Genomic DNA, 27,957 nt, shown 5'->3' on the forward strand with positions numbered 1-27,957 from the left:
TAAAGATGCAATTGGATCAAGAAAGCATTAAACATGAAAATACTACATACCTGGCCTCAAGTTACTCCCAAAGACTTCGTGCACCCCACACTGGGTCTCCTCCCCCAATTGTGTATGGGAACTAGGTTCAAGAACTTGTGTCACAACTTGGGAAGTCTAGGCCCAAACTGGCAGAAAACATGACATGGGATATCTATACCAAGGCTCAACACATGTGCATGCGCCTAGTACCTATGACTGAGCTTTGCGGCTTGGGCATGCCACCTTTTAGGTTTTTTTTTCTCTCTAATCCCTAATCTTTGTAGAGAGAAATAAAGAGAGATCAAAGAGGGGCCTGTCACGCCTTAGGCTTAGGGAGAGAGGGAGAGATTATGATATGAAGTGTAGAGAATGAGCCCCCCTTAGCTAGTTTATATAAAATAAAGGCTAGGGTTTCTAGAGTTAAGGTTTTGCCATCATTATGAGACTTAATCTTAACCTTTGATTTTGGAGACCTGTGGGATGAAGAGATCTTATCCATTTATTCCTTAGATAAACTATTATGATTAAAAGAATGAGACGGAACCATTGTCCTTCGGTTTCCATATTTTTATTCCCATCAAATATTGTGTAGAGAAAATACTAAATCAATTTCAATTAATTCGTACACTCTCTTTATGAAATCAATTAAAATCTCTACACCATACTTTCCTAAAATTCGCAAGTCAATTGCATGCCTTATGACACATGGCACAAAATAGGAAAGTGAGAAAATAAGGTGGGGCGCACCACCCTAAGGGTGGCCATGTGGGCCCTACGCCCTACTAATTGGTGGGACCATTGTACCTCAATGGGCCTCCAATACTTTAAATAAAGTTTTCAGATATTAAAATAATTTTTATAAAGTCACTAAATATGTTATTTTCCTCTCTGATTAAAATAAATCCATAATTTTTTATTTAAAAATTATTTTTCAATTAAAAAATCCCATATAGGTCTAAAAATTTATTTTAATTATTTAAAAATAATTAAAATATATTAAAACATATTTAAGAACACTTGATGGGAATTAGATTCATATAATTAGGATTACAACAAATATATTGAAGACTCTATCATTTCTAGAGACCATATCTCACTGCATTATCAAATTGGCCCAATAGTTTCCATGACCCACAACCTTTTGTAGAGGTTCGTGATTAGACTATCCAAGTCAGCTAATAAATGAAGAAGACACTATTCTAGTCTATGGATTACAGGTCCCACCTTTGAGGACAAGTTTAGGCCCCATTTTAGCACTATGCTTCATGGGTCCTTTTTGCACATGCTAATGTTGCAGGGTGTCATCTCTTCTGCACATGTACACATCACACACCCTTATCCAAATGGGCGCTTACTGGACGACTATTTAGTGTGCATGTCGCGTGATAGTAATAATGGGGTTTTAGGCTCTTGTCCTCTCCAGCCAACTAGTACACATATGGTTCACATCTAGTCCTCTAGTGTATCTATCCTGGGCACAACTTCGACCTTATCAACGGATAACCTCACATTGAAACCCTTATCCGTTGTGCTCACACAATGCTCCAGACTACGGGTTTTTAGACATCACCTTGAGTCATAGCTTGTCAAAACTCAAGTGAGTCTCGACATAAACAATGCCTAATAGTCCAGAGTAGACTACACTCCCACTGGAGCCAATATTTCACTATATAATTTTAGTACATGCTCTCATGAGGCCTTTGGATGGCCACATAACCCCAATAGTAGAAACATAGAGCTAGAGAGAGTGTTTGAAAGGGGAGAGAGGGAACCACAATGAGAGAAAAAGACGAAAAGGGCATAGAGAAGGTAGGGGGGAGAGAGAAAGTACTAAAGAGAGAGAGACCATGAGGGAGAGAGAGAGGTTGAGAGAAGTGGCTTTCAAGACCAACATAAGACACACCATGAAGGGCCTCAAACCACCACTATAAGTAGGGATCCCAAGCTTGCACACCCCAACTCCTTTGTTTACCAAAACCCAATTTTATCATTCAATGTGAGCCTCTAAACCAGGTGAGATCGTGAGTGTTTATGTGTGTGTGTGTGTGTGAGAGAGAGAGAAAGAGAGATAGAGAGAGAGAGGGAGAGAGAGAGATACCTTGAGCCATAAAACTTAGAAAGAGACTGTGCGAGAGGGAGTAGAGAGAGGGATTCTGAAAGATTGGGGGGATAGAGACCGGGTGAGAGAGATAAAAGAAGGATAGAGGGATGCAAAAAAAAAATCCAAAAAATACACAAAAATAACACTAACATGGATGCATTGTAGATATGTGGTTCTTTGATGGGGACTAAAATTTCAAGTGATTTGGATTGTAGAAAAACAATTAAAAGTAAATACAAAATACAATCGTGACCGTCAGATTGGCCCAGATTCAATCGGGGCTATTGGGCATATACTATTGCATTAACCCTCGGGTGTGTAAAAAGTACTCCATATATATATGTGCTATTATCATCATCATCATCAGTGCCTTATCTCGACTATTTGATGTTAGCTACACGAATCAGTTTCTGCCATTCTGCTCTATCAAGGGACCATAAGTTCCGATGTCTTTTCTCACTTCTTCCATCTATTCCCTTTTGGGCCTTCCCCTTGCCCTTTTAGAGCATTCCACTTGAACCAAATCGTACATTTGAACCGGTGATCTATGCTTTCTACATTGCACATGACATGCCCACTTAAGTCTATTTTCCTTCATCTTATTGTCTACATACATATATATATATACTTTCATACATATACATATATATGTGTGTGTGTGTGTAGGTTAGGTTTACACAAGGTTGCCTCCTAGTACTGTAGAACTAAGCATGCTTCTAAATTTTATCTGGAGATGTAGTTTTAGTGTCAGATACTTTATGATGGCTTGAAAAATTGTATTCAACCCTAGTTATAAAATTGAAAATTTAAAAAATGATATATATCTTGCAATTCTATAAACACTCAAAAATCTTGAAAATAGACGGTCTAGATAACTTGTTACAAGATGCACTATTTTTTGGATTTATCTATATCCATACATCTCGAGGTTGAGATGATCGATTAGAGGGTTTTCCAATTCCGTAACACTCTTTTATACTGGATTTTTGATGTGCACCTTACTTCTATAGTTGTTGGGATCAAGAGAAGGAAAGGTAGCAGGATCGGGATCGGGATCGGGATCGGGATCGGGATCGGGAGGGGGGATTGTGAAATGCTCTCCTGCTCAAACTGGCTAGTCCAAGCTTGATCCATCTGAAGCCTATCTCATGCTTATCATACATTTATACAAGCTGGGCTTGAACATGTCAAAGTTCAACTCTGCTTAGCTCATTGCCGCCTAGACAAATAACATCTCATTGACCAATAAATTTAAGTCTTTTACTTTATTGGTGGCACGGTGAATTATAGGCTTTTGATGAGAATGACTCAAATATAGTCTTGAACGAAGTTTATTTTGTTGCAAAATATGAAAGCTGGTAGTCCTGGAAGTTCTTGTATTCGTGGCTGCTCCTAAATATCTCACCTTGTGGCGTTGTTTGATAATCACCTTTTTACGGCTGTCTTATGTCATGCTCACTGTTAAAATTTAGTAGTGAGGTATGGTAGTATGTACTGCACTAGTTAAGTGCTATTTAGGGTCTCGGTTTTTAACCAGATGGATCTCAGTCCTGAATAATTTATCATTCAATCCTGATAAAGTTTGGGTGGACCTCATCCACTTATATTGGGATAAAGATCCCGATTTTTCAGAGTGTACCGACCATGACCCCTAGCATAGGGAGCTTCCTACTTATCACGATCCCACAGTCCTGATCTCGAACCCGGATTTGATTCAATTATGGTTGCCATAACTATGTATGGGACCTCCTTTAATTCCCTTTTCATCACAATTTCTATTATTGTTGCCTTCATTTTTGATATTGTACTTAACGTAACGATTAATATTTATTTATTAATACATGTGTCCTTTTGCAGGAACAATTTGAGGCAAAGGAACACATGCTTATGCTCTTTCCGGCGGCTGTATTAGCTCTTTGTGCTGGTTGTGCTCCCTTTCCAACTAATGATAAATCTGTGGAGGTTATAAATTTTTGCAGTCTTATACCATTTGATGACTGGGCTAAGGTGTGCTGTGAAGCTTTGTCATTTCCTCGTTGTAATTAAATATGTACAGAAAAGATTATCTTCCTGTCCAAAATGGGTTTGTTGCATGCCTTCTATAACAGGTGAAGGAACCTGACCAGGCCATCGAGAATGAACTTAGCGCTTTGGATTGCTCTGAGGAAGTCTTGGCAGAAATTGAGACTGGCTTTTGTGTTGAGGTGCTCAAGTTTTTGTATATCTTGGTAGTCTTTGTGGTTGATTCCATGTGGTGTTTCATTTCTTAAACCATACTCTTGTATTTTTCAGGTGGATAACACAGAATGTTATTCAAATATACGTCTTCCTCGATCAATAGTGCGACTGCTTTTGCATGAATTTGAGGATGACTTCCTTAAAAAGCTTACCTCATATCATGAGATACAATTATCTTTGCCTGAACTTTTCCATCTATGCAACCTCCTTTGCAATGTTATTTATGGATTCATGTTTGCAAGGTGCGTTGTCTTCATCTTTGATCTGATTTTGTTTCAAGGGTCGATTTCTTAGGCCTTTTGTTCTCGCAATTGTGTCCACTGTCCCAGAGAAATTAACTTGCATTTCATTGAGCTGTTTTTAGTGAGGTAAAATAATTATCTTGTGGATAGTAAATGCAAATCGAGAAGCAGGAACCAGAAAAATGCCTTTACAACTAATATATTATTACAATGATACAATTTTTGAATTTCTCACCATTACCCGGAATGATAAGTTTGAGTAACTATCAAGGAGTTCCAGGCAGGATCTCAGAACAAGCACTAGAACTATGTGACTTGAAGGTAAGTGAAAAACTGGATGAAATATTTGCTTAGCACAAAACAGTCAGGGATGCCACTATTCATTTTGTTTTTGTTAGATCTTGTGTAATACACCAGATGATCTTTTTGGTTTACAGTTGGAAACAATACCAGATCAGGCACATATAGGTAGGTAGTTTTGATCATAGGCCAAAAAAAAAAAAAGAACAAAAAAAGGAAAGAAATGGAATTCCTATATTATGACGATGTTGTTTAGTGTTTTAAGTTTCTCATCCTATTTTTTCTGTTTGTATGCAAAGTTTGGTACGAGAAACTTAATGTCTTTGCGACTTTCAGGAGAATGTGTCACTTTTACACCTTTTCTCTTAGGATTCTGTATTTTGGCTATCCGAACTCACTTGCCATTAATTGTTGGGAACTGGTGAATTTGAAGAACTTTAAATAATGTTTGAAATTATGGGACGTACAGGTGAGTCAAGGTTGTGATTGACCTAGCTAGATATATGTTTACTCTCCCATTTTTGGGCTTTGTGATGATTTATAATTTCTTGGGAGCATTTACTCTCTTTCCCAGGACTGTGGAAATGTCTGATTTCCTCATGTAGTAAGCGCATGAGTTAGGAATGACTCGAGTCAAGGTTGTGCTTGACCTAGCTAGATATATGTTTACTTTCCCATTTTTGGGCTTTGTGATGATCTATAATTTCTTTGGAGCATTAACTCTTTTTCCCAGGACTGTGGAAATGTCTGATTTCCTCATGTAGTATTAAGTGCATGAGTTAGGAAAGACTTGAGTCAAGGTTGTGCTTGACCTAGCTAGATGTATGTTTACTTTCCCATTTTTGGGTTTTGTGATGATCTATAATTTCTTGGGAGCATTTACTCTTTTTCCCAGGACTCTGGAAATGTCTGATTTCCTCATATAGTATTAAGTGCATGAGTTAGGAATGACTTGAGAAGTTGGCCACCATTCTTTGAGTATCTTGGTCATGGACTCTCTCACTCTCCTGTTATTCTCTTGTTTAATGCTTTATTTTATTTGTCATTTTAATGTTGAGGCCCATGGCATTTTGCAGGCTTAGAGGAGTAGAATCATTATTCCTCACCAAGATGCTTCAACATCTCTCTGAATTTTTAAAACATTCAATTGGTATAATTAAGGGTTATTATACTGAAATCCAAAATCGTCCTTGCTTGGGTTCTGGCCCCTTTGTAGCTATTGAAGGTTCAACTGTGGAAGCTTTTCAGAGCTTGATGTGCTCACCACTATTCAGTTCATTTATAAGCGAGAGGAGTTCTCTTCTTGATGAGCTATCCAAGAGTATTATTCCGGTAATCAACGAACTTTTGTTCGCTCTGGCAGATCTATTTCTCGAGTCCTCCAATTGTTCAGGGAATGAAGATTTTGAGATGGTAGTTTGTCATGAAAGTGACCTTGTTTGGAATGACGAAGAAGAGAATGGGGTTGATCTTGAGATGGAGTTGGATCAAGACGATTGTTCCAAAGACAAAGATTCATTAATTGCAAATATGTGCAATGTGTCAAGGACTGTTTTCTCTTTCGTGCAATGGAAGTTGGATTTGGTTTCTATTATTTCAAGTATCCACTCAGTTTTGCCTGTCCCTACTTGGGATATCCTGTTTAACCTCTTGGAAAAGGAAACAAATACGAAGGTGACTTTTTGCTCCCTATATTTTTGAAGGTAGTTTTATATTCAATCTATTATTGGATTTCCTATTTGTGAAAGATGCCCTGATGCAAGCTCATTCTTCCAGGTTCGTGAAAGTATTCTTTACAACCTTTGCAAATTATTTTCTGGTTCCTCACCAAGAAATATCTTGCGTCTGGTACATTTCTAACTTTATGAAAACCTTACCGATGCGAGTTTCTTGCTGAACATTAGGAAAGAATCAGTGTGCATGTTTAATACTAATAGGCTTCTTTTCTCATGCTGGTGTGGTATGTATATGTATGCCCCAGGTGAACTCATTCAATACGTTATTGGATGATCCCGAGAATTCTGAAGTTGATCCAGCTTGTATATTGACTTCTATTGATGCTTTTCTGGAGAGCTTGCTCTCTGCTGCCTCCGGAAGAAATAATGGGGACACAGAGCACTCGATAATGGGGAAGCAAGCTGAGCAGGTATCTATGCCTTTCCTGGGTGCATGAGATGGATGTTGCCTTTTGGTGGAAACCCCTTAGTACTTTTTATGACTGAAAATTACTGTTATTTTTGACATAAGTAACAAAGTAAAATTGATATTTTAGTGTAAACTTGTTATTAGTTGTCTAATACTTACAATCCATTCTTTTTCTGAACAAGAGTTTGAAAACATGCATCTGAAGTTTTCTTTACATACCTTGTTACGTTGAACCATATTTCTTTGCGTTATGGTTTGGACTCCTCTTGGTAAGACACCCTAATGTCATTTCATGACTGTGATAGTTGGGGTGACTGGTGATAAGGTATTTCCTGTCCACTCATGGCTTGGGTGGGTTACCATGTTGACATGCTATTATATTGTTTCTGGATGTCCTTTTATCACATAATGTGCTAATAATCGTTTTTATTACATCCGATCTTATTATGCATTGCCAAAGTTCGACTCTGAATGTCTTTTGTTTCTCTTTGCTTTCACACTCTTGTAATATTGGAGGTATATATGTATTGCTGAAAACAGAACTGAAAAAGGAAAGCTATCGTATACAGAGCTTTAGATTCCATGTGTTCCTCTCCATTTCTAACTTTAGTAGTAGCATCAAATCTATGATACAGGTTTCATTTTTTATTTAAATGAATTAAGTGGAATTCATTTCTGTAAAAAATTGGAAAGTTGGGGATGGTTTGAAGGAAGTTCTGTTCCCAGTAATTATCCTTGTTATGGTGGAAGTTGTTTGTTGGTATGGTTTGATGTCTTTAATTGTGCTATTTCTTCTTACTTAATCTGGTTCAAATTTTCGCTGTTTTCTGATAGCTGATTTACAAATCCTGTATTTGCTATGTGGACCGTGATGGTTATTTAATGGAATCTCAGACTGGTGGACATCATCATGATATTTTAGGCTTTTGCCTGCATTCTTGTTATAGTAGTATAAGTTAATATTGTTTGGATGGTTTGAGAGTCTGGTGCTACCATGGTTCACTGGTTTTTGTATGGCGGTAATAGGCGCTTGGAGATCTTGGTGTCTTGGTGAATAAAGTGGCAGACCATGGTCTGGATTGGCCTACAAGAATGAATCTTATCAATTGCATATGTCATTTTGTTTCACTTGATCCATGTACTGCCCAGGTGATTTTTGATTGGTTTTTATAGTATTTTGTCAGACATTTTTTTGGTCCCTGGAGAAATCGTGATTCATGTAGTTGGTTTTATATTTTGTGTGTTAATTATGGAAAATAGATATTGCAACTTGGCTGCCACAGGTTATGATCGAAAGGCTTTTTGCAATGCTCCAAGATGCAGACTACCGAGTGAGACTTTCCCTTGCAAGGCATATAGGTGTGCTCTTCCTGACATGGGAGGGTCATGAACAACTTTTCCAGGATATTTGGTGAGCTTTCTTTCCATGACCTTTAAGAATATGGTTTGTGATGTTGAGATCAAATTGTTGCCTTTGTTAGCTCTTTTCCCGGATTTCTCAATCCATTTGTCTGGTTTTTGGATACCTTTTTCACTTGAATGAGTTATTATTTTGTGTAGGCATGGTTTTCTAAGTTTATTTATTGAAAATAGTACCATTAAGTTTTATGCTGCTTGGGATCTCATTGAAAACTGTAGGTTTTCTGTGTATTTTTTGACATGCCTAGAATTGTCACTTCTTAGCATTAGTTGCAGTGTATGTTTATTTAGTGAATGAGCCAAATCATGTTACAGATAAAAAGTTGTGTTATAGTGCATTGCGACTATTGGGGCAGGTTTTTGTCATTCAATCTATCTATTCACACGCAAAAGCATGTGCATGGAACACACACTGGGACACACTCTCCCTCAAGTGAGACATTTTCTCATGGTGCATGCATGCTCACACATGCACCGTAGGTAATGCCATATGCATTATACGATGCTCTGAGAAATTCGATAAACATAATTTTTAAATTTGAAATGAGAAAAAATAAAAATTTTGATTTTATTTCTTTTTAGTTCATTCATTTACGTAAAAGGCTATTTAACACGGGCACAAGGTAATGCCACATACAGTATACAATGCTCCTAGGAGAGATTTGATAAAAACATAATGTTTGCAATAGTAAAGGAAAAAGAATAAAAAATTTATTTTTATTTTCAGTTTTGTATTTATTTATTTTCTGATGGCTACTTACTTTTCTATCTTGTCTTTCTTTCTTTTTTTCTTGAAGTTTTGTTTATTTGGATAAGCTGAATATTGTTATAGAAATTCTCAATTTTACAATTCCTAATTTTTGGTAGGCATAATTAGCTTGCAAAAGCCCTTCATTTTTTTTTTTAACTTCCATTTCTTCTCCATAATTTAAAATTAAGATTTGGATAAAACATAAAATAGATTTTTCAGGAGAGATGGTTACGATTTTTTAAGCTACATTATCAATGGATTTTGTTGTTGGGGTCTGTGGCCTTTAAAGGCCTTGAGAGCATGTAAAAAAAATTAATTTATAGTGGATGTTCATACTCTAGTGGTAGCTAGTGTAAAACTTAGCCACATGTTTTCATGAGTCCTGAACCTATATTGGAACAGAATGGCGGAACAAGATTTGTGTAGGCTATCCCAAATAATTGGGATAAGGTATGGATGATGATGATGATGATGATTATAGATGTTCATACTGTAGTGGGAGTGTTGGTTGACTAACCTTGGATTGGGCGGTCTATGGCCCAGGTCATATCCAAAACCCTTACTCCTGGGCACAGGCACTACTGTTGAGGGTTTTAGTAGGTCATCCCTTATTAAGGTCAAAGAGATGCCTAGGGATAATTGTGAGAGTCAGGAAGCCGTAGAGATTCCTTTATGTGGTTGTTGGCCCATGAGGCCAAGGGCCATAGCATTAATATCGCCACCGCCATGGCAATGTACACATGACACCGCATTATGAGAAATAACCCTATATAAAGGCAACCCTCTATATGCGTATAAGAGAGTGTCCCCCTTGCATTATAGTGACATGTGCATGTGCATGTGCATCCTTATGAATAAGACTTGCTCTTGGGGGGGGGAAGGATGTGAAATCCACACACTAGATTTTGTGGTTCCAGTATTTATTAGCCAGCTTTGGTGGGCCAATCATGGGCCCATGCGATTGACTCAAAAATGTCATTTTTCTTGACTCATTGGTACCAATCCATTTCTAGTTTTGTTTTAAATGTGATCTTCTTCCTTGACTTTTGATTTTGAGAATAATTGGAAGTTACTTTATTTGCGGTAGAGTCCTTATTATGTGGGACTATGGAGGATTTAATTGTAGTATGAATAGAAGTGGATATGGGTCAAGGATCTGAGGGATAATGGTACTAGGATTCCTCCTTGATCATGGTGTCTGATATAGGAATTCATGACTCAGATTTAATTCTCTTTAACTCACATATATTACCTCGGATTCCTTGGTTTTCTTAGGACATGGCATAACCTAGGCCTTGAAGGGCTATACTAAAGTTTTGGGGAGAGAGGGGGGGGGGGTGGGGTGGGGTCTCTTCTTCTCTCTCCTCCATGCTTCATCTCTTTCGCAACACATCTCTCTCTAGGTTAGGTGATGCCCCACCTAAAGACAAGACCATAAGGTGGCTTGAAGCACCTAGGCTAGTCTGAGACAGGGGCACGGGTTGATGCCTGCAAGTTTAAAGGTTGAAAAGAAATAGTAATTGTGTTAGAGGTCACGCTCGCAAGGCCAACTATTATTGCCTTAGGCACTTCCCATATTTGGAGGACTTAATTAGGGTCGCGGATCAGTGCTCTGTTGTCAGGAAATCGGGTGTGGGTTGTATTAATTCCTACGGGGGCGGCCCTCAGCAAAATTCAGATAAGTCTTTCTACCTTTATTTTCAATTTGTTGTTCTTGTTACTATTTGTATTTGAAGTCCTATTGGAGTTAGGATTCGTAGTTGAACTAGGATTCTTATTCGATTTGGGATTCCCACTTGGATTAGGATTCCTATTGATCTAGAATTCATATTGTAATTGTTGGGGGTTTGTTGCATTTAAAGCTCGTGAGTGCATATAAAAACAATAAATATAGCGCATTGTGCACTTTCGTGAGAGTGATGTTGGTTGACTGACTTAGGGTTGGGTGATTTATGGGCCAGGTCACGTCTAAAACCGTTATTCTCTGGGCATAGGCACTACTGTTGAGGGTTTTTGAGGGGTCGTCCATTGTTGGAGTTGAAGAGATGCTTAGGGACGTTGTTTGTAGGCCAGGAGAACTTCGTGGTCTCCTGTGTATCGCTGTAGGCTTGTGAGAGGAATAGCCAAAAGCGTCACCAAAATCCGCACATGTATATATGACAATGACATTCGGGAAACAACCCTATAGAAAGATATGTGTACATGTGAATAGAGAGTGTCCCCCTTATATTGTGGTGATATCTGCATGTGCTTCGCTCTATTTATAATCCACATACTAGGATCATAGTTTTACTATTTATTGGCGAGCTTTGACAGACCAATCATGAGTTTCTATGCATGACTATTGGTCATAGGTCTCGTTGGGTTGGTTTGACAAAATAGTTGTGGGTCATGATTTCTAGCACGATGTAGTGCCTAACAATCACTTTTCTCTACTCATCTGCACTAAAACTTGAAAGGGGCATATTTGATATTTTAGATATTAATAGGGGCAAGGTGAGAGGAACATGGTGGGGCCTAGGACCTAGCTCCCACACGTTGAGAGCCCACATGGGATGGGAGTTGGGGTCCACATGGGCCACATGCCCCACATAAGTGGGACACCCCATTAAACCTAAAATAATTCTTTTTATATGTAGGAAATCTTGGAAAATCTTTGAAAAAGTTTTATCAGAATATTTTTTGGGTGTAGAGAATATTTATGGTTGAAAATATATATTCTTATGACTTTAAAATTGACCAAGCTTTTTTGACTTTGAATTTCTACAAAGTCTTTATGAGTGAAAAGAAATTCTAGTTAAAATAGTAGATGAGTTTTGACTGGTCTTATTCTAGATTGACTAGAAGTGGGTATGGTTAAGATAAGGTGCCTAGATTGCTTCTTAATCGTGATTGTTGATTTGAGGAACAAGTGGCTCTTACTTCTTTCTTTCTTGCTTCATACATTACCTGGGAATTATGGTCAAATTGAATCCTAATCCTAAGTGGAATAACTTAGGGCCATTGAGGCTTGTATAAAGAGGGGTCCTCCTGTCATTCTCAACATTAGTTTTTCAGACGTCTCTATCATTTTCTTTCTCTCATCCACACCATCTACCTTTCTCTCTCCTCTCTTTTAGGATGGCAACAACCCCGGGCCCCCCAAAAAAAAAAGGTTGAGATCTAGGGGTGGAACGCACCACATGGGGCATCGAGTGGGGGCCCTCCCAGCCCATCTTGGTTAAAGGGGATACCAGAATTGCATTCCGCAAAGGTTTTAAAAAGGGTCTAAAGAGACCCTAATTGTAGTAGCAGTAGCCCATGCTCTCGAGCTCCCTTAGTTTTGTGATTGGGTATTCCAAAGGTGCTCCTAGTTCTGAGATTCAATAGGACTAAAGGATCCGAGTGCTCGATCGGTTTGGTATTTCAGTGTAGCGTGTGCTAAGTCTTAATGGGGTAACCCTAGACAAATGTTCAAGTCTTAATGGGGTAACCCTAGACAAATGTTCAGTAAGTCGTTAAGTTGTATTTTCCATTTCTATTTTAGTTCTTGATTCCAATTTGTTTTAGAAGTCCTAATTGTATTAGGAGTCTTATTTGGATTAGGATTTCTACTTGGACTTTGACTCCGACGTAGATTAGAATTCCTAATTGTATTTGGATTCATATTAAAAAGTTTGTATTCAATTTTATGAATATAGTTTTGTTCTGCAGTAAATGTCAAAGATTTTGGATTGTAATTGGTTTATTTTCTTTTTGTGCAATTTATTGGGGGCCTTCTAATTAGAAATTCTAGTTATTAATTAAAAACAATTTTGAATTTATATTTTGGAAATCTACGTTGGCACACCTTTCAGTAAGATAATTCATTTTATGGAATAAAAGTTATTTTCTTTAAGGCACTAAGAGTTAAGATCTATAGGCTGTATTTAGATTTTATTTTCTGTTTCTGCTGTATAATTTGGCATTGTAAGTAGAATAGAGAAAAAATAATAGAGAAAATTTTTAATTTACACCTTGGGAATTCTACATAGTCACTACTTTCATTTGTCGAATAAATCAAAAACATTTTGAGCAAAAGATTTTGGAGGGATGAGGACTTAAGAGCAAGAGAGATTTAATGAATCTGGAGGGAGAAATATGTTTGGTGGGAAATTTAAAGTTACACACGCATATATATTGGGATTTGTTAGGCCTGCTCCTTCCATGGATTATTCCCTTAGCCAACTCTGCATTCATTGGACACTCATTAACCTTGTCTTTTGATATATGAACATTTTGAGCATGGTGACGTTTTGTCATTAAATGAGGAGTGAAATAAGTATTGGAAGAGGACAATACCATTTTAGTTGTTATTTAATCGCAGCTTGGGTGATGTTACACCCCAGCTTGGGTGATGTTACACCCCATCTAAATGATGTAACATCCTTTTTGGATGATACCATTCCCAATAATTGTAATTGAATATATTTATTTCAATGATAGATTAAGACTAGAATGGGATGTTAGGTTTGTAGATCGGTTCCCAAACCGGCTATTTTGGTTCCTTACCTTGGAAGAGCACCGGATTGACATGAGAACAAGAATATTTGGTTCAACCAGTTTGATTGGTCTAGAACAAGCCGACAATTGCTGAAAACCTGTCTAATCGAACCGATTTAGACTGGTGAATCGGTTGAACTAGGGTGAACTGGCTTGTTCAGATTGCTTTTGACCAATTATTTTTTATATATTTTTGTTTATATCTTTCTTTCCAATTTGATCAGTGGACCTACTAGTATTACTATTTTGGATGGGACCGATGCCCTGATTGGTTCTTCATTGGTCCAGGCCTAATGACATTGGTTTCAGCTACAATGTTTTACTTTACCTTTGAGTAATTGCCTAAAAATTCCATTGGCAAAAATATTATGTTGAGGATTTTTTTTTTCTTTGTAAAACCTTGTACTGTTTGGACAACCCTGAACAACTTGGGGTTTACTCCTCGTTTGGCTCAAGCCACTTGAGTGTGGCAAATTATTGAATTCCCTAGTTGTTCAAGCGTCCCAACCCTAAAGAAGGGCAATTTGATCATTTTGAATAATTTTTTTTTTAAGAGGTACTTTAGTGAAATGAAACTTAGAAAGTAAACATTATATTGGTAAATGGGATCTTGACCACCTTAATGATTTTTAAAGAATGTGTGTGTGTGTGTGTTATGGAGGCTAGATCGGTCATCTAATTGGTGAGGGAAAGGGTCCATTCCAATCTTGCCTTGTCGGTTGGTTCACCAGTTAGACCGATACAAATAAAAAATATAGAGCAATGTGAAAAACTTGCCAAAAACTTATTTGTAGTGGTTTGAACTAGGAGGTTCAGCCAATCCAAGTAGCTGAATGAGGCTGGTTTTGATTGGTTCAGCCTGCTGGACTGGTTCTCAGTCCAACAGGTTGGGTCGGCCAGTCCGGTCTTAAAATCATTGTTATATGTTTTTATGGATCTATTTTTATGTTTATTTCTAAAGTTGACAAAGAGAACGTTTCCTTTTAGTACTAGGAGGTCACAAACACTTTTGTCTGTTAGATTTCAAATCGGGTGTTTGTAAGAGTGCCATGACTGGACTAGAAGAATTTTTTTAAAAAATTCTCGGACTTTGTGACACACTTCAAGCCATCTAATTTAACTTCTAATGGCAAGGAGTAATTGTGTCCTTGTAACAATGATAAACAACCTCATAGTATACAATCACTTATTTTTATCTGTCTATGTATGTATATGTATCTATCTATATAGGTATGTATATATATATCTATATATATGTATATCTATATATATATATATATATGTATATATATACATATATATATATATATATATATATATATATATATATATATATATATATACATATATATATATATATATATGTATGTATGTATGTATGTTTATGTATGTGTATATATGTATGTATGTTTGTATATATTTGTGTGTGTGTGATTTCATGTCACCATTTCAATATAATGAAACCCCATTTCTAGAAAAGTATGTTGCATTTGTATGCCTCCAAAAATCGTGTACATGCTCTCTTCATCCCAATAGTCAATCCCCCCAAAAAAATAAAATTCAATTTGCATCTAGATATGGTCAAAATGAGTCCCCTCTAACAACGAATCTAGACCACCCATTTAGTGGATTTCAAGATCTAGGCTTTTAAGAATTCAAAATTTTTTTTTTTCTTTCTAATGATAATAAAGGAATCTAAAAAAATTTGAAAAGGTTAAAAGTTCTTCTATGGCCAAGATCTAAACGTCTTACCATAATGGGCGGCTTAGGTTAATTTTCTAAAATAGGTCATGTTTTCAAATTTTGTTTTTTTGTGATTATTCATTGGAATGAAAATGGTGTATATTTAAAACTGGGGGTCAAATAAATGGCCCTAACTTGGTTTTTGAAGATTGTTTCATCATATTATTGTACAGCCATTGCATGAAATCACTTCTATATTTATACACACATACAATCATACACATACTCACACACAAAATGTGGACAAACATATGTCTACTCCCTTGTTGAGGTACATGCAATATTGTCAATGTGAGTGACATTGTCTTTTTTAAAACCAGGACTGCATCAAATACAATCGGTCGCTCCGATGCATGAAAATCACTTGCTCTAAGGCATGTGAAATGATTCATAGGGAGTTACACACTATCACACACATACAAACACAAAATGTGGACACATATGTATCTACTCCCTTGTTGAGGTACATGCAATATTGTTAATGTGAGTTGCCTTGTCTTTTTAAAACTATTACTGCATCACATAAGATCTGTCTCTCCGATACATGAAAATCATTTGCTCTAATGCATGTGAAATGATTCATAGGGAGTAGTATTTTGGAAAACACTAGGAACAAAATTGTTATCAGTGGCAAATTCATTACAAGTTCTAAAGGATGCTCCTACATACATGTGAGTGTTTTTAGTAACTTTTGGGGCTTTCATGCAGCTGCATGCAAGTCCTGTTCAAGGCTCCAGTGAGTTTATAATACCCTTGGGTTCAGTGTCTGAAAACATGATGAGTTGGTATGGGACTTGCCCGAATCAACTCACCTCAACCATTGGTAGGTCTCATGTCAGAAGACACATAACGCAAGACTCAACTGAGTCTAATAATTTTCCTTCATTTTTTCACATAGACTAGGCTGAGTCGAGTCTTTAAGACTCGTGCTCAGGGCTTGAGAGTTCCGACCTAAGATAAATTTTAAAACTCTGGTTGGGATAAACATGGAGAAAAGCTTCCATGGTATTAATTATATATTTAGATAAAATATGCACAAAATAGTAATGCTTGGAACTTAAGTAGTTTGCAAGTCAATGAAAAAATAAACCCTTGAATCAATTGTGGAACTAGGCTTAGGCTGCAAATTGTTGCCCGAGGTCCGAGCCAGGGCTGAGCACCACAGCCTGAGGGTAGGGCTGGGTCGGGCTTGGGCTAAGGCATCGACAAGGCCAGCCCAGCCCAGGTCGGGCCCGTTGCCAGCCTTATATGGCAAGTCTTGTCATTTATATCTATCAGGATATTCCTGGTGTCTATCCGAAATGAGCATATAGTATATTTGTGTCCTCTATCACGATCTACATGCTATAAATATAAGCATGTGAGGCTACATGCTATGTCACATGCCTACTGTGCATGGTATATGGTGGAATATCTCATGGTTTTTTGGTTGTCAGCCTCTTTCCGTAGTATTTGCATTAATTAATTTTTAATTATTCTCTTCTAATTCGGATTTTTATCATTTCCATTATCATGGACCATATATTAAAAAAAGACCATCTATTATCATGGACCATTATCATTTCCATTATCATGGACCATATATTAAAAAAAGACCCGAATGTTTACTCATTGTGCGTTAAGGGCCAATTTAGTTTGATGGTTAGCCTGTCTATTGTCCAGTTCTAATTTCCGGGTGAAGTTGGTGATGGCCTCAAAAGGAAAGATTGTTACAGCTAAGGATGTTCTTGATGTCGGTGTTCAATCACAGCTATTTTTGGAAACTGCTGTTATTACTCTGGCGCATCTTGCTTATTTCAGTGACAAAGTGGAGATAGAGGTACATAAGCTAGCTCTTGCTACTATTGATGGACTTGAGCATTTGTATAGTATTAGTTTTGGCTTAATTGTACTACATTTATTTGATAGCATATTTGTAGTGTTTAATAGTACAGAATGCACTAATGGCAAAGAAATTGTTATGCTTACGAATTATTGAAAGTTCTATGCCTTGTTGTAGCAATCTATTGCGACTTTTTGCATAATTTGACACTCGAAGGGCTCAAGCTGTGCATAAGCCATGCATTTGGAGAATAGTATTTTCTATGCTTCAAATCTGTTGTTGGACTAGCACAGTGCTATTCACTACAGAAGTTATTCTTGTAAGATCCTATGCGTTTCTTTCTTGTTACATTAAAGCCATTGCGAAGTCTTGAATAGTGAGTACGTTTTATGAGTTTTTTCAGATTATAAAGGATCTATTTGTCCTTTGTCCCTTATTTCTTTGAAGTTATGCACAATTATTTTACCTCGCAGGTTTCTAGATTATCTAAACTTCTGAAATTTGGAGTTTGAGAATCCATGTTCGACATGTTTTGTGGCAGTTTATGATCTAAGTTCTCGAAAAGCTACTGTTAGCAGCATCAGACCAAATGCTAATTTCTTCTAATGCAAAACCTATTGAATGATAATTGTAGTTATCCTTCTCTTTCAAATAAGTGATTGGGAAATCTGTGGAGGGACTGGACTTGTTATTGAACTCCAATATTTTCTGATGTAGATGATTGTCATCTGTTTATCCAACTTTTTGTCATTTGTATGAATTAAAAGTTTCAGATCTTTCAATGATGGTTGAAATAAAGAGAATCCAGCAATATTTGCATTTGCATTTACTCATCACTAGGCTTCGGACATCTATGTTAATATAATATTTGCGAGTACTTACTATTGATGCTATATTGATATTTATGAAATTTGTAGGCCATCTTCATGGCATGTGTTGTTGCCGCTATGGAGCCTGCACTGAGGTTTGCTGTTGTCAGCTTTGTGTTCTTTTTAGTGCCCTAATATTGATTTTATAGTTTCTAAACAGTTAATACTGTTTATTATAGGGAATTGGTCTATGCTATACTTGATACGCTCTCTAAACAGCTCAAGTATCCGACCAGGTCAAAGGTTAGACAACACCGAATTGCCTTTGGCTTTGTGCTCTAGATATAATTACTTGTTCAAAGAAGACATCAAGCATCTGCATTATGGATGTGCATTACATGCATGAACAGATCTGCTTGTAAAAAACCTAGATTGGATATTATTGTTATAGTTTTTACATCATTTTTCAAATTTTTGCAGTATTTGGAACAACTTATGGGATCACTTCTTTCTCGTTGGGTGACTTGCCAAGTGAGCTTGGTTGCATTAGTTGAGGTATGACCCATACTATTGTGAGAGAGAGATTCTTTTTCATTGAAGTATCCAGTTAAACCTAATTTTCTAATTAAATTGTTCATCTAGTGTTATGTGTCGTATAAGAGAACCTCCCTGCCTAAGGAAACTGCAGGATATTCATGGCACCTTTATGCGTTAAAAGCATTTGTTTATTCTTCCTTCATATTATGCACTACTGAAATTGCTTATGGCGTTGTGGTAAATGGTATTATCTTGTTATTGACGTTGTTCGCATTATTTGCAGTTTTTTTTGATCCATTGGTCGTAGCTGGTATTTGTCTGAAGTCAGTGTCTGATAATGGACATGGTGGGTTGTCCCTTGTGTGCTCAAAACTAGCACATTATGTCAGCTTGCTGAAATATCATTGTCGTCTATTTCCTATGACTTAACCTAGTTATGATTTGAGGTTTTGGGCTTGAGCTTGGCTGGTTAAGGTGTTGGCGTATGCAATACTATGTAGGAAGTTTGAATGTCACCACTGAAACAAACATGAGCCATTGGAATACAACTGAATTCCTCAGTTTCTTAGATGTACACTGTCATTCGACATTCAAACTCATGCTGATGGGTAGTAGATACCTTGGTGAGAGGGCATAATAATTTATCACATAAGAATTAGGTACAAGCAGTCTCCACCACCATGATGCAAGACACATATGTACAATATTAGGACTCTGGCCTTGGTGGAAATACCGTCGATTCATTATGAAGGTATTATCATCATAAAGTGTACTCTTATTCTATCCAGTTGGAAGTTGAGACTTGAGAATCTGTTCAATTGTGATTGTAGCAGTCAACAATGTCTCTTGCCCAGGTTAAGATGTGTGCTTACAGCGGGCTAGCCAAATTGTTTTCATTGGTCTCCTTTTCCGTGATAACCATGTTAAGGATGCAATAAATGAGTCGTTTACTTAAAAAGATTGTCTAAGTATGAATTTTCTATTCCTGGACGACTTCGGTAATTTTGTGCCGAACTGTATTTTGTCTAATATTTTTCTAGGTGCCAAAAGGCATCAACTTTATCAAGGTGATTTTTGATACATTTTGATACCTTTGAGCTATTTTTAGTTATCAGAGATATTTTGGACATTTTGAGGATGGGCTAACAATTTTCTTTTATCCAAAATATTTGGGGAAGTTAATTTTGTGGAATGTATCCATTAGCTTGAAACATTGTGCATTTTGGCGCTTGGAAATAAGTGGAGTATTGTTTCTAATAAATGCATGCTAATGGTTGGGGCTAGTATTGTGGTGGGACCTGCTAGGACATCGTTTTGGTTAGTTGCAAAATCTCGTGTCACAGTTTTACCATGGTTGCATATGTAATTACTTGTAGTGGAAATATTGTCTAATTCCTGATTACTGGATGGTTATTGAGTGCAACTATAGTGATTGGAATTGTCCACCTTAGGTAGTGATTCCAGTTTGGAATTGCGATTCCACATTTTCCCTGAAGGATTTGCAATAGATCTCGATTTCTGGAAGTTAGGAATCACAAGTCCACATTTTTTGAATCTCGTTCCAATGTATTTGGAATCTGGATCTCACCTCACCAAATTTTGCGATTCATAGGTGCACAGGACTGGGATTCAACCAATATGAGACATCTTTTGCATTTTAAAGAATAGTGATTAGAGATGTCTGGAATCTATATCTACAACATCAAAATGATTGCAGAAATTTTATGGGGTACTTGGAAATGTTTATGTATTATTTGAAAATTTTTATTATTTAAATTTATTAATAATTAGTATATGATGGTCTACTATATTAATACAACAATTAATAGTTTCAAAAACAATAATATAATTAGTATATGATGGGCATCTAAAAGCTATGGGTGTTGACAAACTTTGTTGACAAACTTTAGTTTAAGTCATTCTTGAATTTTGGGAATTTGTAATAATTGTCTTTCGTTTTAAAAATACAGAAATTAATTTTATATTCTTTATTTGATCTAAAAACTCAAGGACAATACTTAGTTTAAGGGTACTTGACCTTGTTTCCAATACATGTGGTGAACTGTGGTAAAGGACATTGACACCAATATTAGGGGAGGGCTATCAAACGCATTGATTCCAATAGTAAGGGAGCCCTTAGTAAGGTGATAGGGGTGGCAATGGGTCGGGTTTGGTCTGGCCGGACCCGGACCCGGTCCCAAAAAACATTTATGGGACCTGGACCTGGACCTAGACCCGGACCCGGTCCCGAAAAACATTTATGGGACTTGAACCCAGACCCAGACCCGGACCCGGACCCGGACCCTGACTCGGACCCGGATTGGACCCGACCAAAAAATAAAAAAAATATGAATACTTAGGCATATTTAAATATTTTGTTAAATATATACATGTATTATTTAAATATTATAACTAAAAAATATAGTTATATTTATTTAAATATATATGTCACGAAATATTAATACTATTTGGGTCGGGTCTACATGGACCTGGATCAGGACCCGTACCCAAATAGTGTTCGGGTCCAAATCTTGGACCTGGACCCAACCCATCGGGTCCAATTTTTGGAGCCATACCCGCACCCGGGTTGGATCCAGGTCCATTGCCACTCCTATAAGCTGATTCCATTAGTAGGGGAGCCCTTGGTAAGCTTATTCCATATATGGAATCCTAGAAATTTTATGGGGTACTTGGAAATGTTTATGTATTATTTGAAATTTTTTATCATTTAAATTTATTAATAATTAGTATATGATGGTCTACTATATTAATACAACAATTAATAGTTTCAAAAACAATAATAATTAGTATATGATGGGCATCTAAAAGCTATGGGTGTTGACAAACTTTGTTGACAAACTTTAGTTTAAGTCATTCTTGAATTTTGGGAATTTGTAATAATTGTCTTTCGTTTTAAAAATACAGAAATTAATTTTATATTCTTTATTTGATCTAAAAACTCAAGGACAATACTTAGTTTAAGGGTACTTGACCTTGTTTCCAATACTTGTGGTGAACTGTGGTAAAGGACATTGACACCAATATTAGGGGAGGGCTATCAAACGCATTGATTCCAATAGTAAGGGAGCCCTTAGTAAGGTGATAGGGGTGGCAATGGGTTGGGTTTGGTCTGGCCGGACCCGGACCCGGTCCCAAAAAACATTTATGGGACCTGGACCTGGACCCGGACCCGGTCCCGAAAAACATTTATGGGACTTGAACCTCGACCCAGACCCAGACTCGGACCCGGACCCGGACCCGGACCCGGACCCGGACCCTGACTCGGACCCGGATTGGACCCGACCAAAAAATAAAAAAAATATGAATACTTAGGCATATTTAAATATTTTGTTAAATATATACATGTATTATTTAAATATTATAACTAAAAAATATAGTTATATTTATTTAAATATATATGTCACGAAATATTAATACTATTTGGGTCGGGTCTACATGGACCTGGATCAGGACCCGTACCCAAATAGTGTTCGGGTCCAAATCTTGGACCTGGACCCAACCCATCGGGTCCAATTTTTGGAGCCATACCCGCACCCGGGTTGGATCCAGGTCCATTGCCACCCCTATAAGCTGATTCCATTAGTAGGGGAGCCCTTGGTAAGCGTATTCCATATATGGAATCCTAGAAATTTTATGGGGTACTTGGAAATGTTTATGTATTATTTGAAATTTTTTATCATTTAAATTTATTAATAATTAGTATATGATGGTCTACTATATTAATACAACAATTAATAGTTTCAAAAACAATAATAATTAGTATATGATGGGCATCTAAAAGCTATGGGTGTTGACAAACTTTGTTGACAAACTTTAGTTTAAGTCATTCTTGAATTTTGGGAATTTGTAATAATTGTCTTTCGTTTTAAAAATACAGAAATTAATTTTATATTCTTTATTTGATCTAAAAACTCAAGGACAATACTTAGTTTAAGGGTACTTGACCTTGTTTCCAATACTTGTGGTGAACTGTGGTAAAGGACATTGACACCAATATTAAGGGAGGGCTATCAAACGCATTGATTCCAATAGTAAGGGAGCCCTTAGTAAGGTGATAGGGGTGGCAATGGGTTGGGTTTGGTCTGGCCGGACCCGGACCCGGTCCCGAAAAACATTTATGGGACCTGAACCTGGACCCGGACCCGGTCCCGAAAAACATTTATGGGACTTGAACCCAGACCCAGACCCGGACCCGGACCCTGACTCGGACCCGGATTGGACCCGACCAAAAAATAAAAAAAATATGAATACTTAGGCATATTTAAATATTTTGTTAAATATATACATGTATTATTTAAATATTATAACTTAAAAATATAGTTATATTTATTTAAATATATATGTCACGAAATATTAATACTATTTGGGTCGGGTCTACATGGACCTGGATCAGGACCCGTACCCAAATAGTGTTCGGGTCCAAATCTTGGACCTGGACCCAACCCATCGGGTCCAATTTTTGGAGCCATACTCGCACCAGGGTTGGATCCAGGTCCATTGCCACCCCTATAAGCTGATTCCATTAGTAGGGGAGCCCTTGGTAAGCGTATTCCATATATGGAATCCTAGACTAAAAACTTCTTGCTTATAAATGACTTGAAACCTTAAATCTTTGGCCTTTTGGAATTCGTTTCATGGGAATTTCCGCCCTGGTTCGAGGTGGTTTGGTGCATGACTTCGATAAGTTCGTAATCTCGATTCCAAGTTGAGGGGTTGCAATTCCAACATGGTAGGAATCTCAATTCCAACTGTGTAGGAGCAAGATTCCCAAATGGTTGGAATCCCAGCTTCATGTGCTATGCATTGTGCGGATGGCGATTCCATTATAGGAATTATCTGGCCACTAGTGATTTTGCGATTCTGCTTCCCTAAAAGATTCGGGATCACAAATGTTTCCATCAACTACAAGTGCAACTCCCTTTAAAAGCTGTTTAGCTCACAAGACCTCTCATCTATTGTGAGTTAAAGCCATTGGAGAGTGATTTAGGTGGGCTGGTGGAGTTTGATCTCAGAGTTGAGAGTTTGCTGCAGAGGTGAACTAGATGGATTGTTTATTTTAATTCATGCTCATGCACATTTTCTTAATTTATTCTTGTGTGGTTTACCATTACGCTTGGGCTGAGTTTTTGTTGGATGAGAAATGTAGTTTTTTCGAATTCAAAAAAGAAAGGATAAAAGAAGCATCCCCCTTGCATAAGAACACGTGTGCATGTGTTATAGGCATGAGTAGGAGGTTTCTTAAAATGGATAGTTGTTGGCCTTAGCTTCGTCATGAGGCCATGGTGTCCATACCATGGCTGTTTCCTGGGTTTCCTGGGTGTAGTCTGCTAATTGCAACATATGGGATCTTGCGGCCTTTGACGAAGGAAATTTAAAATTTCTAGAGGAGCTTTACCAATGACAGCTTTGGCCCTCTGGACAACATCTTCATCTTCCATTCCTAAATGCACATATTTATGCAAGGGACTGATGGACTTCATACTAATTCTGCATGACATCAACACTGTTAAACTTGAAGAAATGCGTGGCTGATGAACCTTGAAATTGACACTAAAAAAAGTAACTATTGTGGGATCTGCTGAAACTCCACTGCATATGAGAAGGGGTGAAGTTGTTTTTACAGTATTGCCTGACCTTTGATTATGACTGATGAGCCGCCCCTAATCCCCTGCCTTGAATCTTGTGGGCTTCTTACCACTACTCAAGTTGACAATGAAACTAATTTTCCAATTCATATTTCCCCTTCAGAGTCTATTGTGATCTCCAATGTTGAAAAATGCAGAGGCAGCTGCCAAGGCGGCACCTTGCCTGCCTAAGATGACGCCATATGACATGGATTTTTTTTATTATTTATTATTGTTATTATTATTATTATTTTTTGGGGGGGAGGTGGGGGTTGGGGTTGGTTTAATATATGGTATAATATACACATAAGGGGTTGGGGTGTGATACATAGACGTACTACATAATATAAAAAAAGTGAAAAGTAGAGAGAAAAGGAGGGTAGAGACTTATCATCTACCCTCAGACTCTTTCTATAATATCTAATACTATGTAATATATTAATGTAATAATAATCTGTAGGATATTATTAATTTACTGTAGTACTATATAATACTAATAATATGAGGTAATAAATAGCTAATACTATAATTTACTATAGCAGTATGGTACTACAATATTGAAATATTTTTATAGTACCATAGTACTATAGTGGTCAATACATGTAATAATGCTAGTACTATATCATGCTCTATAATATATAATAGTAGTTTAATATAATACTTTATAATATGTAAATAGTGTAATAGTATTATAATCAAGGTTTCAAAAAACGCTAGGTGGCCCCTAGGCAAATGCCTAGAAACTCAGGTTCCTTGTAGTACAAATTCTTTAGATACTTTAACTTTTTTTTTTTTACAGGCATATCGCATGTTATTAATAAACATGTTTAAAACCTCAAATCATAGAAAATTTAGTTAAAAAACTTAAAATTTTTTAAAAGTCTAATAGTCCATAGCGTATTACTATATTAGTAATAGTTTCCGACTCTCCATATTCTATAATCACATGGAGTCCAACTCTCCAAGTCTTCAACAAATTTACAAAAGTATAAAACCAAATAACCAATAGTTCGAAAAGGTGTAAAGTCTAACATCCAAAGTAAAAAACAAGATAGTGCAGTAAAGTTGAAATACATAATCATTGTCATAGTCAATTCTTTTCCCAACGAATTGGGGTCGGCTACATGAATCTTAGTCAGCCATTCTGCTCTATTAAGGGTCGTACCCTTGGTGAGGCCATAAATCCTTATATCTTTTCTCACTACTTCCAACCATGTCTTTTTAGGCCTACCTTTTTCCCTTTTTGAGCCTTCTACTTGAACCGTAGTTTCCGGGAGCGCCCAACTAGGTTGGCGTTCTCGCTTCAGAACCCTGCTCCGGTGCTCCGTGGCCGGGATCTTGAGCGGAACTCACTCTCCGAGCTCCGGAGCTTTGGGCAGACGTCGATCTGATGCTCTTGCTCTCGGAACGGGAGCCGTTCCTGCTCTCGGAGCAGGAGCCGTTCCCTCTCTCGCTCCCAGTAACTATGACTTGAACTAACTTGCACCTTCATTTCTTCAATCATCATCAGTAATGATCAGAATAAACATCATCATCGCTTGCATCTCCATCTGAATCGTTGCCGTCATCATCAAAATCGTCACCCTATTCAACATATTGCTCATTTTCCATGGTTTCTTTTGAATCTGCCTCCAACTCCTCTATCTCCCTTGTCCTCTGTGAGTGTGTTGTACCAGCACCAAGTTGTTAATCGAGTGGCCCTCCTAGGATCAAAAGTTGGACCTGAAGCCTGCTCGATCATTCTGAGGTCGAACCCATCTCAGGGAAGACCTCTTCAGTACCAGTAGAGGCACCTCCACTTAGGGAATGCCTAGATGCTTTCAAAGGCAGCCTGGCGGCCGAATTTTTGAACCATGGTGATCTCCCATTCCATCAGTTTAGAAATAGGCCTTGTTTTGTTAGGACCAATCTGGACATCCAGTAAAGTGGCTATTGTGTGCATTTTGGTGCATTACAGTCAATACGAATCTTAAGAAACCCTGGTGGTATTGGTTTAATTGATCTTTGGATCTTAAAATGCCACTGAATTGGATCTGTAAACTTCTCGAGTATCTAAAGTAATATTGTATCCTATTTCACTCAGTAAATTTGTCAAACTTCTCGAGTATCTGAAGCAATATTGTATCGTATGTCACTAAGTACTCTGGCTAGGAAGCTAGAAGTTTTTATTGATGGGTTGTTTAACTGCATATCAGTTGTTATACATATTTATTTTTTGAAAATATTTGTTTTATTATTATGTTTGTACTTTGTACTTGATGTTTGTTCAGTGTTCACTTGGAAAATGGGTTTTCTCTCTTTTTTATAGATTACTTGGATGTTGCATGTATTCTAATATTTATATTTGATTGGAAATCCTTGTTATGCTTTTGCATTGTTCAATCTGAGAAACTTGACCTTTGCTATTTTCAGATTCGCGGCTTGTTTATACCTGAATGTCAACCTGATTGTTTCATGGAGTCTTGCTGCCCTTGGCTTCTTCCGCCTCTTATTTTAAGTGGGGAAAGTTCTAACATGAATTGGGCTGCAACAGTAAGAGGCGTTGACCCTTTTGTTCCTTTTAGTTTCTATTGTTTTGGATATTGGTATGTCCTAATAGTCTGACTTTACTAATGGCTGGGCTTATTTATTGATTGGGATGACCCAAAAAAATGCCTTACAAGTCATATTCATGGGCTAGCTGGAGCATCCTTGGGGTGTGTGGTGGTGGCTAGTTTTGAATGTGAATCGCCTAGGAATCCCCGCTCTTGGGAGTCAGAGTGTGCTGTCCCAAGAATTTGGCCATTCCTGATACTGATGCTGAATGAATGAAACTTAGTTTGACATGATATTTTAATGAAATTCAATTCCTTATATTTGATTGTTAGTTGTTTTCTATTTCCACTAGTCATAGCAGTTTTATTTGAGTTGCTTATTTGTTGCTGGAATCTCATGCTTAGGGTGCCTTATATTTGATTGCTAGTTGTTTTCTATTGCCATTAGTCATGGCAGTTTTATTTGAGTTGCTTATTTGTTGCTGGAATCTCATGCTTAGGGTGGAAATCCTGCTCTACTACCTAGTTCTCTCTGCCAAACCTCATTCCATCGCAGCCTCTTACTCTCTTCCTTCTAAACATTGATGTTCCTCTCTCCTAGTTCTTTTGCTCTCCTCTCCCATCGCATGAGCATATAACATTGGATCCGGATTCATGATTAGAATTATGGCAAAAGTTTTATGCTAGGTGCCAACCTAACACAACCCTCCTCCTTTATCCAGGTTTGGGACCAACCATAGTAGAGTTACTGTACCAACTTAAATGTAACTTAAAAATAAACACCCTAACTTTAAATAAAATACCTAGAAAGCCCCTAACTAATCCAGTAAATAAAAGTAATAACAAATTCAAAAATAACCGTAAAATGGCTTGAAAATTATCCTAAGTAGTGCTTGCTCTTCTGTTGTTCTTCTTGGTTTCCCTTCTAGGGTTTACGTCCTCCACGTATGCGAAAGAATCAGGAGGAACCTGCTGCTGCCAAAGAAGATTCTCACTGCCCTGACCATCTGATGCACTTTACGCATTATCAGGAGGTAACGAGGCTGAGGGAAGGATAGGATGTTTCATTACATGTATAGGCAGTATGACATTCGTTCTTCTTCACTTTGGATAAAGGAATACATCTGGT

General features: G+C 37.3%; 1 protein-coding gene across 15 annotated transcripts in view; it reads left to right on the forward strand.

Moving 5' to 3' along the window:
* ATM (Serine/Threonine-kinase ATM-like protein) overlaps positions 1-27,957 on the forward strand; it is a 175,096-nt gene that overhangs the window by 28,259 nt on the left and 118,880 nt on the right. For all 15 annotated transcript variants that reach the window (XR_016059815.1, XR_002281003.2, XR_016059813.1 and 12 more), the window contains 13 exons: positions 3,980-4,129; positions 4,231-4,326; positions 4,415-4,602; positions 5,979-6,576; positions 6,679-6,750; positions 6,884-7,048; positions 8,074-8,196; positions 8,331-8,458; positions 17,144-17,300; positions 18,221-18,267; positions 18,352-18,415; positions 18,593-18,667; positions 26,707-26,826. Coding sequence is in view for 5 of the 15 variants with exons in the window: in XM_020667487.2 (XP_020523146.2) it covers positions 3,980-4,129; positions 4,231-4,326; positions 4,415-4,602; positions 5,979-6,576; positions 6,679-6,750; positions 6,884-7,048; positions 8,074-8,196; positions 8,331-8,458; positions 17,144-17,300; positions 18,221-18,267; positions 18,352-18,415; positions 18,593-18,667; positions 26,707-26,826 (1,983 nt within the window). In the remaining 10 variants the exon portion in view is untranslated. The remainder of the gene's footprint in view (positions 1-3,979; positions 4,130-4,230; positions 4,327-4,414; positions 4,603-5,978; positions 6,577-6,678; positions 6,751-6,883; positions 7,049-8,073; positions 8,197-8,330; positions 8,459-17,143; positions 17,301-18,220; positions 18,268-18,351; positions 18,416-18,592; positions 18,668-26,706; positions 26,827-27,957) is intronic.

The sequence above is a fragment of the Amborella trichopoda genome, chromosome 1 (genome assembly GCF_054954075.1).
Source record: "Amborella trichopoda isolate Santa Cruz 75 chromosome 1, AtrichopodaSantaCruz75HAP2 v2.0, whole genome shotgun sequence".
NCBI lineage: Eukaryota > Viridiplantae > Streptophyta > Magnoliopsida > Amborellales > Amborellaceae > Amborella > Amborella trichopoda.